Source organism: Phocoena phocoena, chromosome 14 (genome assembly GCF_963924675.1).
Source record: "Phocoena phocoena chromosome 14, mPhoPho1.1, whole genome shotgun sequence".
Lineage (NCBI taxonomy): Eukaryota > Metazoa > Chordata > Mammalia > Artiodactyla > Phocoenidae > Phocoena > Phocoena phocoena.
In genome coordinates this window covers 60,830,196-60,842,279 of record NC_089232.1, presented here as the reverse complement: position 1 = coordinate 60,842,279, position 12,084 = coordinate 60,830,196, and the positions used below count along the sequence as shown (strand labels likewise).

Below are 12,084 nucleotides of genomic sequence, written 5' to 3'. Positions count from 1 at the left end.
GTTACTCTTGCTGCCTAACGGTTTGGAATAAAGCCTTTCATCTACCAGTTTTAAGTTGACTGCATCAAGTCCTTGTATTACTACCTCAACCATAATCTAATCATTGCTTTTTGTTAATGAACTCTGCACAGCACTGTATCTACATATTAAATATAAGCTTGCTCTAGACCTGGCTAGTACCAGATTGTTTATCTCTTTCCAAATCTCCATGCAGTGATGTCACTTTGGTGACTTCAACATCAGCCAGGGTGGGAGGATTTATGCCACAGAAATTGACAAATGGGCTAAATCGGGGCTTTTTTAAAGACAGCAGTTTTCCTAGCACACCCATGGACAGAGCAGAGGGTAGGGTTATGAACGCCAGCTAAAGCCTAAAAACCACACAGCTGTGGCATGGGTGGAGCAGACATAGTGGGAGTCATCTGCCCCAGAGAGGAAGAGTGCTTTATCACTGACATGCTTTAGAATTGCTAGTTTATAAGGATAATAAAGAGCAGGCCAACTTTAAGTCTTTAAATTCCCTACAGACAATGTTATTCCTTATCGCCTAAGCCCAGGGCAGATCCTTCCCACCTACTCCCACCTCCATTCTAACCCTACTCACTGCCTGGTCACCACGAGTATGACATTTTGCCTTTCTAAGCCTTAATTTCCTTGCCTTTTCAACGGGGATCATATGTTCAATTAATGATGGTATGAATAAAACTTCTAGGGTTTCCCCGTAGCCTTAAGAGAAGAGGGAACCTCTTATGGATCAACAGCATCATATATATATATATATATATATATATATATATATATATATATATATATATACATCTTTATTGGATTATAATTGCTTTACAATGTTGTATTCGTTTCTGTTGTACAACAAAGTGAATCAGCTATAAGTACACATATATCCCCATATCCCCTCCCCCTTGAGCCTCCCTCCCATCCTCCCTAACCCACCCCTCTAGATCGTCACAAAGCATCGAGTTGATCTCCCTGTGCTATGGAGCAGCTTTCCACTAGCCATCCATTTTACATTTGATAGTGTATACATGTCAGTGCTAGTCTCTCACTTCATCCCAGTTTCCCCTTCCCCCTCATGTCCTCAAGTCTGTACTCTACATCTGCATCTTTATTCCTGCCCTGCCAGTAGGTTCATCAGTACTGTTTTTTAAGATTCCATATATGTGCATTTGCATATGGTATTTTTCTCTTTCTGAATTACTTCACTGTGTATGATAGATTCTGGGTCCATCCATCTCATTACAAATAACTCAATTTCGTTTCTTTTAATGGCTGAGTACTATTCCATTGTATATATGTACCACATCTTCTTTATCCATTCATCTGTCGATGGACATTTAGGTTGCTTCCATGTCCTGACAATTGTAAATAGCGCTGCAATGAACATTGTGGTACATGTATCTTTTTGAATTATGGTTTTCTCTGGGTATGTGCCCAGGAGTGGGATTGGTGGGTCATATGGTAGTTCTATTTTTAGTTTTTTAAGGAACCTCCATACTGTTCTCCATTCTGGCTGTATCAATTTACATTCCCACCAACAGTGCAAGAGGGTTCCCTTTTCTCCACACCCTCGCCAGCATTTACTGTTTGCAGATTCTTCGATGATGGCCATTCTGACTGGTGTGAGGTGATACCTCATTGTGGTTTTGATTTGCATTTCTCTAATGATTAGTGATGCTGAGCATCTTTTCATGTGTTTGTATGTCTTCTTTGGAGAAATGTCTATTTACATCTTCTGCCCACTTTTGGATTGGGTTGTTTGTGTTTTTGATATTGAGCTGCTTGTATATTTCGGAGATTAACTTTGTCAGTTGCTTCATTTGCAAATATTTTCTCCCATTCTGAGGGCTGTCTTTTGGTCTTGTTTATGGTTTCCTTTGCTGTGCGAAAGCTTTTAAGTTTCATTACACCCCAATTTGTTTATTTTTGTTTTTATTTCCATCTCTCTAGGAGGTGGGTCAGAAAAGATCTTGCTTCAACAGCATCCTTGTATCCACTCTGCTTTCCAACCTCTGAGCCTCTGTCAATGCTGTTTCCCCTGACTTGGAGCCACTTCATCTCCTATTTTCATCTTTCAGAGTTAACCCAGTTGCTGCCACCTCCAAGAGGCTTCCTCTTATTCCCACAGCTGACATAATCTCTCCCTCCTCTAAATTCCCTAACCTCTTGGGGACTCTCTGACACTATCCCAGACCTACTGGATTAGAATCTACATTTTAACCAGATCCCCAAGTGATTCATATGCACATTAAAACTTGGAAGCCTTGCTTTAAACCACTGGTTCTCAAACTTGGCTGCAGACTGGAATTACCTGTGGAGTTTCGAAAACGCTTGATGCCTAGACCCCACCTGCAAGAGATTCTGATTCAGTTGGTCTGAGATGCAGCCTGGGCATCAGGGCCTTTTAAAACTCCCAGATGATTCTAATATGCAGCAAAGTTTGAGAACCACTGGTCCATAACCTCCCCTTATTCTTCCTTTGGGGGCCTGCACACTCTCTAATGTTATGGTTATTTCTGTCCAGGTATGTTTTCTCACTTCTATTGAACTGTAAGTCTTTTAAGAGCAAGAACTATCTTTTAATTCAATTTTAATCACCTCATCCCTAGACATACAATAAGATTTAATAAATATTTATTGAGTGAATTGTTTTTGTAATCTAAAACAATTTGTAGGATTTCCCTGGTGGCGCAGTGATTAAGAATCCGCCTGCCAATGCAGGTGACACGGGTTCAAGCCCTAGTCCAGGAAGATCCCATATGCCGCGGAGCAACTAAGCCCGTGTGCCACAACTACTGAGCCCACTCACCATAACTACTGAAGCCCACGCGCCTAGAGTCTGTGCTCTGCAGCAAGAGAAGCCACCGCAATGAAAAGCCCGCACACCACAACGAAGAGCAGCCCCCACTCACCGCAACTAGAGAAAGCCTGCGTGCAGCAACACAGACCCAATGCAGCCAAAAATAAAATAAATTTATTCAAAACAAAACCCCCACAATTTGTAATCTAAAAACGTTCTCTAAATACCGTAAGTGTGGCTTTTGTCCTAATTTGAAGACTGGTTGAACATAATCTGAAAATTGTGGAATTATTTCCTCTTTAGTCTAAGACCAAACCTCTGAAGAAGAGGAGGCTGGTGGCTAGAACAGGTTTTCTGAGAATAGCCTCTCTGGGTACCAGCGCAGCTGATCTCCATGCGTTGTTTACAGAAAGCCGCAGATTGAAATCCTAAGACTCCAGAGGGCAATGCAAAATGAGGCAGCCCCTCCCTACACTCTGTGCATCCAATTCAGAACTCCTGGCTGAAATATGATGATGTTATTGTTTCTTCCTCTCTAGGGTGCCATTTTGATATTTATGGGGATTGCTGTCCTCACTATGAAGGCATCTGTTATTGAAATGTTCCTTGGTAAGTACTTTTATATGTGTATCTGGATACGCTTTTAACATTCTCCTAATGTCCAAAGAATCTTGCCAACAAAAGATTTAAACCAAGACAGAGCATATAAACAGTTCAGTGTATCTTTTTATGATAAACATTTTGGAGAAATGTTTAACTGGGAATGTTAAATGTAGATCAAATTCAGAATGTATGTCTATATATTTTTTATATAAAGCAAACATATGTATACATATGTATGTTTACATATTATATATTAAGCACACATATATATACACATATTTGTGTGTGTATTATTCAGCAACTAGCAAATATTTCAGATAAAGCATATTTACAGATTCTGAATTTAGAGAACTTATTTCTTAATTTCTCAAAAAAAAAAATTCTTATCACTGACATGGCCACTTGTCAGTGGCCTTACTTGTACCACTGGCATGGCCTTACTTGTACCACTGGCAACTCATACTTTTAGAGGTGAAACCCTTTAACCTTATATTATCAACAGAGAACACAATTTGGGGTAGGCCCTTAAGGAGCAGCAGGTCAACCAGACGAAAGAAAAGTGCTGACGGGTTTAGCACTAAGCCCAAGGGTAATCTTTGGTTAATCTTGACCCCGCTGTGCTGTGGCCACTCTGTGTGTCAGGCAGAGTGATCCTGTGGGTCACTATGAAACTATTGCCACGGAAGGGTACAAAGGTCTTTTAGATAGTCAGTATTAGTTTGCTAGAGCTGCCATAACAGAATACCACAAACCGGGTGGCTCAGAACAACAGAATTTTATTCTGTCACAATTCTAGAGGCTGCAATTCCAAAATCAAGGTGTCAGCAGGGCTGGATCCTTCAAAGGGCTGTGAGAGTGAACTCTGTTCCACGCCTCTCTCCTAGCTTCTGGTGGTTTGCTAGCAATATATAGCAATCCTTGGCATCACCCCAACCTATGCCTTCACCTTCACATGTGTTTGTCTGTGTCTATATCCAAACACCTTCACCTCTGTGTTTGTCTGTGTCTATATCCAAACTGCCCCTTTTTTATAACACCAGTCATACTGGATTAGGAGCCCAACCTACTCCAGGAGGATGACCTCACCCTAACTAATTAAGTTAGTTAAATTTAACTAATTACATCTACAACCACTCTATTTCCAATTAAGGTCACCTTCTGAGGTATTGGGGGCTAGGACTTAAACACGAAGTCCATCAGAAGTCCTATGAATTCAGGGAGGGGGGCACACAATTTAACCCATAATATAGTCAGAATGTGCAAGGTCTGTGCAGAGGGGAATCTACAGTGGCAGAACTGAGGACTGGAAGAGAAAGAGGTGACACAGCTGGGAAGGCAAGGGGCTCTCAGTATGGTGGAAGGAGACTGGGCTGGGAGTCAGAGGGAAGATAAGGTTCTGGCCCTGACTCCACCACCAACTTGCTAAGGCATATCCTCGTTGAGAGCATAGGGTCCTTCACTTCCACCTTGTCCTTCTGAGAGGCTATCTCCCCCCAGCCCCATACTAACCTATAGGTTAGTAGGGGTGAACACAGGGTGGGATGAGGGTGGGGCAGGGGTTAGGAATAGGAAGGATTTAGCCACTGTAAAACAAACAAAACAAAATGCAGAAACCCGGAGGCTGGTTCACACTCTGCCATGTCCCCCACATCATGGAACCAAGAAGACCTTGACTGTCCTTGCTTGTCTCGCCCCTCTCAGCCTGCCCTTCTGCAAAACCGTTTTCCCCTCAGGTTGCTCATTCACAAAGCAAGAAATCAAAGTAGAAAAGGGAGACTCCTACTGCAGATTCTCTTCTCAATGTCCTTATATGCCCCTCCCTGGAATCTCTCTTATTCATCTGCTTGTCTCCATCCCAGGGTCATTTCCCTTAAGTCCCCCGAAACCCTCTTCTGTACTGTGACAGCCTCCCTGCCCCGAATCCTTACCCCTCTAACTCATTCTCTACCACACCCCAATTAATCTCCCTAAAGCCCATATCTGATCCCACTCTCCTGACTTAACAGTGTTTTCCCTTTGTCTTTATGACGGAGCCCACATCTCTCAAAGCACTTTGCTTGCTGGCAAGGCCTCTCTCATATGGCTCTTGCCGTCCTCTCCTGCTCTCCTCCCTACCACAGGGCCCAGCCTGGCTTCCAGGGACGTGGGAAGTGCTGACCTTCTCATTCCCCTGAAGGTCGAGTCATTTCTCCCTTCCAGGTCTTTGACTATGTTGTTCCCTGTCCTGGAATGTTCTTCCTCTCACCCCCACACACCCTACTGGCCCTCCAGGAAGCTTCCTCTGCCTTCCATTTGATCAGACCCTCTTCCTATGGGCTTCCCTGGTGCCCTGTATTGATTCTAGTCACGACTGCATGGCATTCACCTCGTTATGAGGCTGCCTCCCCTGACACTGTACGACACTGATAGCAGGAGCTGTGTCTTGCTCACTGTTGCATTTTCAGTTCTCAGCACATCTCACAGGCACTCAAGAAATATTGCTAAATATATTATTCTTGTCAGGGATGTTGGATTTTTCAGGTTTTAGAGTCTGATTCTGCACCCAATTCCTATGTGTGAATTTTTTCCCCACACCAAGTGATTCCTCAACACCAGCTGGGTTTCCTACAACTCGGCTCAATTCTGACACCATTCTACCCGGAGATAGCATCAGATCCTGCAGGTAAGGGCTCACACAAGACTGCCCCCCGCCACCCAACACACACACACTTCAGATGCCGATTGCAAGTCAGGTTGTCACCTGTGCTTCTGACTGACTGGCTATAAAGCAGAGGTTTCCATGACCCCCTCCTTGCGTTTGATTAATTTTCTCAAGCAGCTCACAGAACCCAGGAAACCAGTTTACTCACTAGATTACCAGTTTATTACAAAGGATACTAAAGGATACAAATCAACAGCCAGATAAAGAGATACATAGGGCGAGGTCCTGAACATAGAAGTTTCTGTCCCCGTGGAATTTGGGCCCAGCACGGTGGCACATGGACGAGCTCTCATTCCTCAACCTGGAAGCTCTTTGAACCCTCTCCTTTTGGATTTTTATGGAGGCTTCATTATATAGGCATGATTGATTAACTCACTGGCCATTGGTGATTGATTCAACCTCCAGCCCCTCTTTCCTCTTGGGAAATCAGGAGATGGGACTGAAAATTCCAACTCTATTCACGGTGGGTTTCCCTGGCAACCAGCTCCCTCATCTTTAGGGGATTTTCAAAAGCCACCTCATTTACATAAATTCAGTTGTGATTGAAAGGGGCTTGTTATGAAAAACAAGACACCCATTTCACCTTTATGGCTCTGATTTCAGGAACTGAGGACAAGAAATCAAATATAACAGACATGTGGACACAGGGGGCAAAGGGGAGGGTGGGACGAATTGGGAGATTAGGTTTGACATAAATACACTACCATGTGTAAAATAGATAGCTAGTGGGAACCTGCTGTATATAGCACAGGGAGCTCAGCTCGGTGCTCTGTGGTGACCTAGAAGGGTGGGATGGGCGGTGGGCGGGGGGGAGGTCCATGAGGGAGGGGATATAGTTATACATAGAGCTGATTCACTTCGTTGTACAGAAGAAAGTAATGCAACATTGTAAAGCAATTTTACTCCAGCAAAAAATATATATATTATAACAAAAGATGCTCCCACTGCTCTTATCACTCAGGACATTCCAAGGGTTGGGGAGCTGTTAGGCAGGAACTGTGGCCGGAACACCAAAATATATATTTATCATAAATCACAATATCACAGCGAACCATCCAAAGATCCCCCAAAAGCCCTCTAAATTAATGTTAATTAAGTGTCTAATCGGTATATATCAGAGCTAGCATGGTCACTCTAAACGTGTACATTTATGATGTAGCAGAGTTGTATGCTGCCCACTGTCATCGGAGCACCACATATAGTCAATGCCTGCACTGTGGGGAGAAAGTAGCATAAAAAACCTAAGGCTGCACCAGCACCAGTTGGAACCTGCATTCTGGTTCCAACTTCTGCCCCCTCCCCCTCCAAAGCAGCTTTAGCTGAGATGTCAACCTTGACCTTGGTTTCTTTTCTACAAAATAAAAAGATGACCTCCAAAGCGCCTCCCAGCTTCAATATTCTATGATCTGAACCATAATTTTGTGATTTATGTGATTATAGAGAATAAGTTATCCTGTCTCTGCAATGAAGCTCTGATATGTTTCATTGAGTAAGTAAGTAAGTCGAAAGCAAAGCACAGGGGAAATTTGAGCTGATTTGAAATCATCTGCTTTATAAATCAGTTTTCAGGAAGGTACTGTGGCCACTGTTAAAGAGAACCAGAGCTGGACAGTATTTAAAGCAGTAAAAACAGATTTTAATCAGGAACCATTGCAATAGGGGAAAGGAGACTTCAGTATTGTACTGGACTCAATTCCGAATATAACAAGGAAAAGTGGGGATTTATAGCCAAGGAGCGGCTTGCAGGGGTCAGGGGATGGAAATTACTAAGAGGAGATTTCACGGGAATCAGGGGATTCTTGCTAAACCAACTAGACAGGATTCTTGCTAAAGGCAGACCAGGGTGATCACATATCAAGGGTGGAGGATTCTCTCTAAACAAGATTTTTGCTAAAACTAAGGGATGCAGGCCCAACAAGGGCAGACACAGAAGCCCAAGGTCAAAGCCTAGTTGAGAAGAGGGCTTAGAGGAGCCTGACTAAAGTCTGGTGAAGGAGAGAGTCCCTGTCAACACCACCTGAGTTAGTATCTTGAGTGGCACTAAGGGATCAAACAAGAAGTTTATGGGCTAGAATGAAGCATTCCTATAAACGTTCTAGACATGTAATAAGTATTCAGTAAGTACTTACTGATTTGATAATTGGTTAAATGTTCTGACACTTCATGTCTTTTCTTGAAAATAAATGGATTCTGATTATGACTTAATACTGATGGGAAGAGTGGAACACAAGTGCCTATTACCCATGCCAATGATTTTAGAAAGCGCTTTTCATTATTGTAAGTCTATCTGATTTCAATATGACCAAATTAAATAACAATTGTCTCTTTCTAATTCGAAAAGAAACATTCTGCATAAAACATAGAATATTTATGTGTAAGAACTTTACCATGAAATGGGAAAAATACAGAAAATATAAAATAGGAATTATAACTCTACCATTATTAAAATTTTGGTATATTTGTTCCAGGTATTTCTCTCTGCGTATATTCTAATTTTGTCAGAATCATGCTTAGGGTTAGAGCTGAGAACTTCCCAGGTCATTTAATCTTCTGCTAAAATCATTTGTAATAAATGCTTAGTATTCCCCTACTGTTGGGACATTTCCAAGATTTCATTATTTCCGATTGCTATTAGGAATAATGCTGTAATGAACACCTTTTATTATACATAAATCCTTGTCTATGTCTCTGATTATAACTTGGGATATATTACTAGGTATATATTTTCTAGGACGAAGAATATAAATGTTTTTTAAGGCTACTGAAATGTATTACCAAATGGCTTTCCAGAATGACTCCACCAACAGTGTACTGGACTACCCTAATCCCAAATCCATGCCAGGATTAAGTTATAATCTTGTGTTCAATACTCAGTACACACTATGAGAAAATATCTTTTCATTTTGCTTTAGCCTGCATTTTTTATCATTAATGAGACTGAACATTGTTTCAGGCTAACTCATTTGTATTTTCTCTATAAATTATGTGGACGATAATTTACTTAAATTGAAGTTTTAAACAATTGCACCTCAGCTATCTTAATCATACTGATGGCCACATTAGAGAGAAACAGAGCAGAGGAAAATTTTTATTTGAAAAAATAAATTCAATATGTAATTTGTTTTGAAATTTCAAACACGACTAGCGAAAGGTGAGAACTTTTCATGTTACTCAAAGCTGGAACATTGAATTTTTAAAAATTGAGAAGTATTGCTGCAAAGTTGGTAAATCATGGTTGCCTTGGAACTTCAGACTCTAGCCTTGATTTCCTCAAGGCCTCTAGACTCTAATGGCCTCAGCTGTGGCCAGATAACTACTCCCATGGAAGGGCTTTCAGACCTATGTTCTGCTTTGTACTTTGAAGTGAGCATCTGTCATCCATCTCGGTGCTCTGCCAGGCTTCCTAAGAACAGGAACACAAGACTGATTTTTCTCTCACCCAAATTCCACCTGCAAGTCACCATTTCCAAGGTAGCAAGAGAGGTCTTGCAGATGAGGAATGACTTGCTTCAGGGCACAAGCACATTTGCAGCCTTACTGACCAGCTCTCCCCTTGAGGAGTGGCTTCTGGGGAGCTTTAATTAACAAGCATCTAAGCTGAGGGGAGGGCCTCTGTGTACCATTGAAAATAATGACTTTATTAACCACTGCTTAAAACTGAACCCAGCTCTGCATGTTTTCAGCCTGGAGGGTCTTGGGCAAGAAAATGCGAGTGATGGGGTGGTCTTACTCAAATATTTATAGTCCTAATGATACCAAGACTTATAAACCACATGCCATGGGTACACAGCCCCAGAAAGACAGTATTTGGTTTCCCACCAAGAACTGATATCCAAATTTACGACTATTTCACTTACTCCCTCTGCTTTATGCGCATAATTTTTTCTATATATTTATTTCGTACTTGTTTTTTTAAAAATATTCTAGTTATTTATTTTTGTGTATAAAATGAAGATGCGGTCTTTGGACAGAGTTAAATGACACAGAGCCTACTATAAAAATCAGACCTCCACGACATTCACACCCTACGCAAACCCCAGAAGTAAATAACACCTAAAAAAGGTCTGCCTTCATTCTACTTGGCTAGATGTTTGGTTTTCACTCAGTTCTCTTTCATGGCTCTGTTCTTGCAGGACATGGTATGTCAACTGTCCAGGCCTCAACTAGTGCTAATAGTCAAAACAGGACAATTCAGGAGCTACATCATTGGCACAGCTCAGCTAGTTAATCATAAGATAAATAAAAAATTTTCTTAACAAACACTTGGTGACATTGCCACTTTTTCCTTCAAAGACAGTTACCAATTCAAGAATGCCTAACTCCTGATTTATGCTTTAATCAAGCATCTGTGTTGTTAAAAAAAAAAAAACATAAAGTAGGAAGTAAAATTCCTATTTTAATTATTCTGCTGCCTCATGTTCACCTCCAGAATTCCAACTCCATCCAGAAAGTAGGTTTCTCAAAAAAGTAGCTAAAATGGAGGTAAGTTAGAGCAGTATCATCTTTGGGTGGGTAAGGTAGAAGAAGGCCTGGAAAGGAAGGAAGAAGAATAGAGACTGACTAGCCTTTTGAAAGGAAAAACATGCTTTTCTGTTTATAGGTAGAATTAGTCTAGATACAGAGAAGTGAGCATTTTCAGACATTATTAAAAAATTGCTATGAGAAATGTTCACAATATATATCAGAAATTTAAGTGGGCATATCTTTCAGACAAGAAACCCTATTTGGAATTTTATTTTAAGGCAATAATAAGGAATCCATGCAAAGATAAATCTACTTATATTAAATCAGGAGTTGGCTAAATTATGGTATGTCCATGAATTGCAATATTTTGTAGGCAGTTAAAATTATGAGGGGAACATTAAATGACAAGAAAAAATGTTTTTATATCCTTAAGTAGAAATAAGTTTATGACACATTGTAAACAGTATAAGCATCATCAAATGTTTGTTTCAAAGTACAATACATACATATATATAGAAAAAGCCTGAAAATATTATACTTTTTGCTTTCATCTGTTATTTTCTGTAGTACTGTTTTTGAGTGTTTTTTTACTGTCCTACAAGGAACATGTATTGTTTTGGTAATAAGAAAAATTCGGTCAATGTTTTATATATATATATATATATATATTGTGTGTGTGTGTGTGTGTGTGTGTGGTACGCGGGCCTCTCACTGTTGTGGCCTCTCCCGTTGCGGAGCACTGGCTCCGGACGCGCAGGCTCAGTGGCCGTGGCTCACGGGCCCAGCCGCTCCACGGCACGTGGGATCCTCCCGGACTGGGGCACGAACCCGCCCGCCCTGCATCAGCAGGCGGACTGTCAACCACTGCGCCACCAGGGAAGCCCTATATTTTAAAAACACAAGGCTCACACTAGCAATGTGACTTTAAACTTAAAGGCATAAAGAGTTCCCCTTTCTTCCCCTATTGTTTTGCTTCTCGAAGAGCAGTATCCAGGTTCCGCTCCGTTTCTGAGAAGGAAGCTCACCTACCTGCAGCTGGCCTCTGGGGGGCGCAGCACCAATTGGGGCTGGAAGGACCACCAAGGACAGTCAGGTCGCACCATACCCTGCGAGGGGTCTCTCTCGTCTCCCCAGTCCCCCTCCTCCTTGTCTCCCTTTCCAAAGAGTCCTCCTCTGAGGCTTTGTACGGACACGCATCATCACGCCCTCCCTGTCTCTCTCGCACGCACACGAGCGCACTTCAAATGCACACGCGCGCATGCGTATGCGGTTCTCTGGGCATTTGGAAACTCAGTGTGGAACAGAAGAGAGAGAACAGGAAGGGCCTGGGTGTTCATCCTACCTCTATAATTTATTCCTGGCACCAAGCAAATCAGTGGGCTTCGCCAGACCCACGTTCCTGCCTTTGGAAAGTGGAGATGGTGGCGCTGGTGTGGTGAAATTTAAAGACAGCAAAACCGGGACAGATATCCAAGAGGTATTTTTAAAAGGCCCTTTCAGC

The 12,084-nt window shown here is 41.9% G+C and overlaps 1 protein-coding gene across 1 annotated transcript in view; it reads left to right on the top strand.

Annotated features, from left to right (window-relative positions):
* VIT (vitrin) overlaps positions 1-12,084 on the top strand; it is a 119,148-nt gene that overhangs the window by 26,262 nt on the left and 80,802 nt on the right. The window contains exon 2 of the mRNA XM_065891027.1: positions 3,355-3,424. Within this exon, the coding sequence (XP_065747099.1) occupies positions 3,373-3,424 (52 nt within the window). The 5' untranslated portion in view covers positions 3,355-3,372. The remainder of the gene's footprint in view (positions 1-3,354; positions 3,425-12,084) is intronic.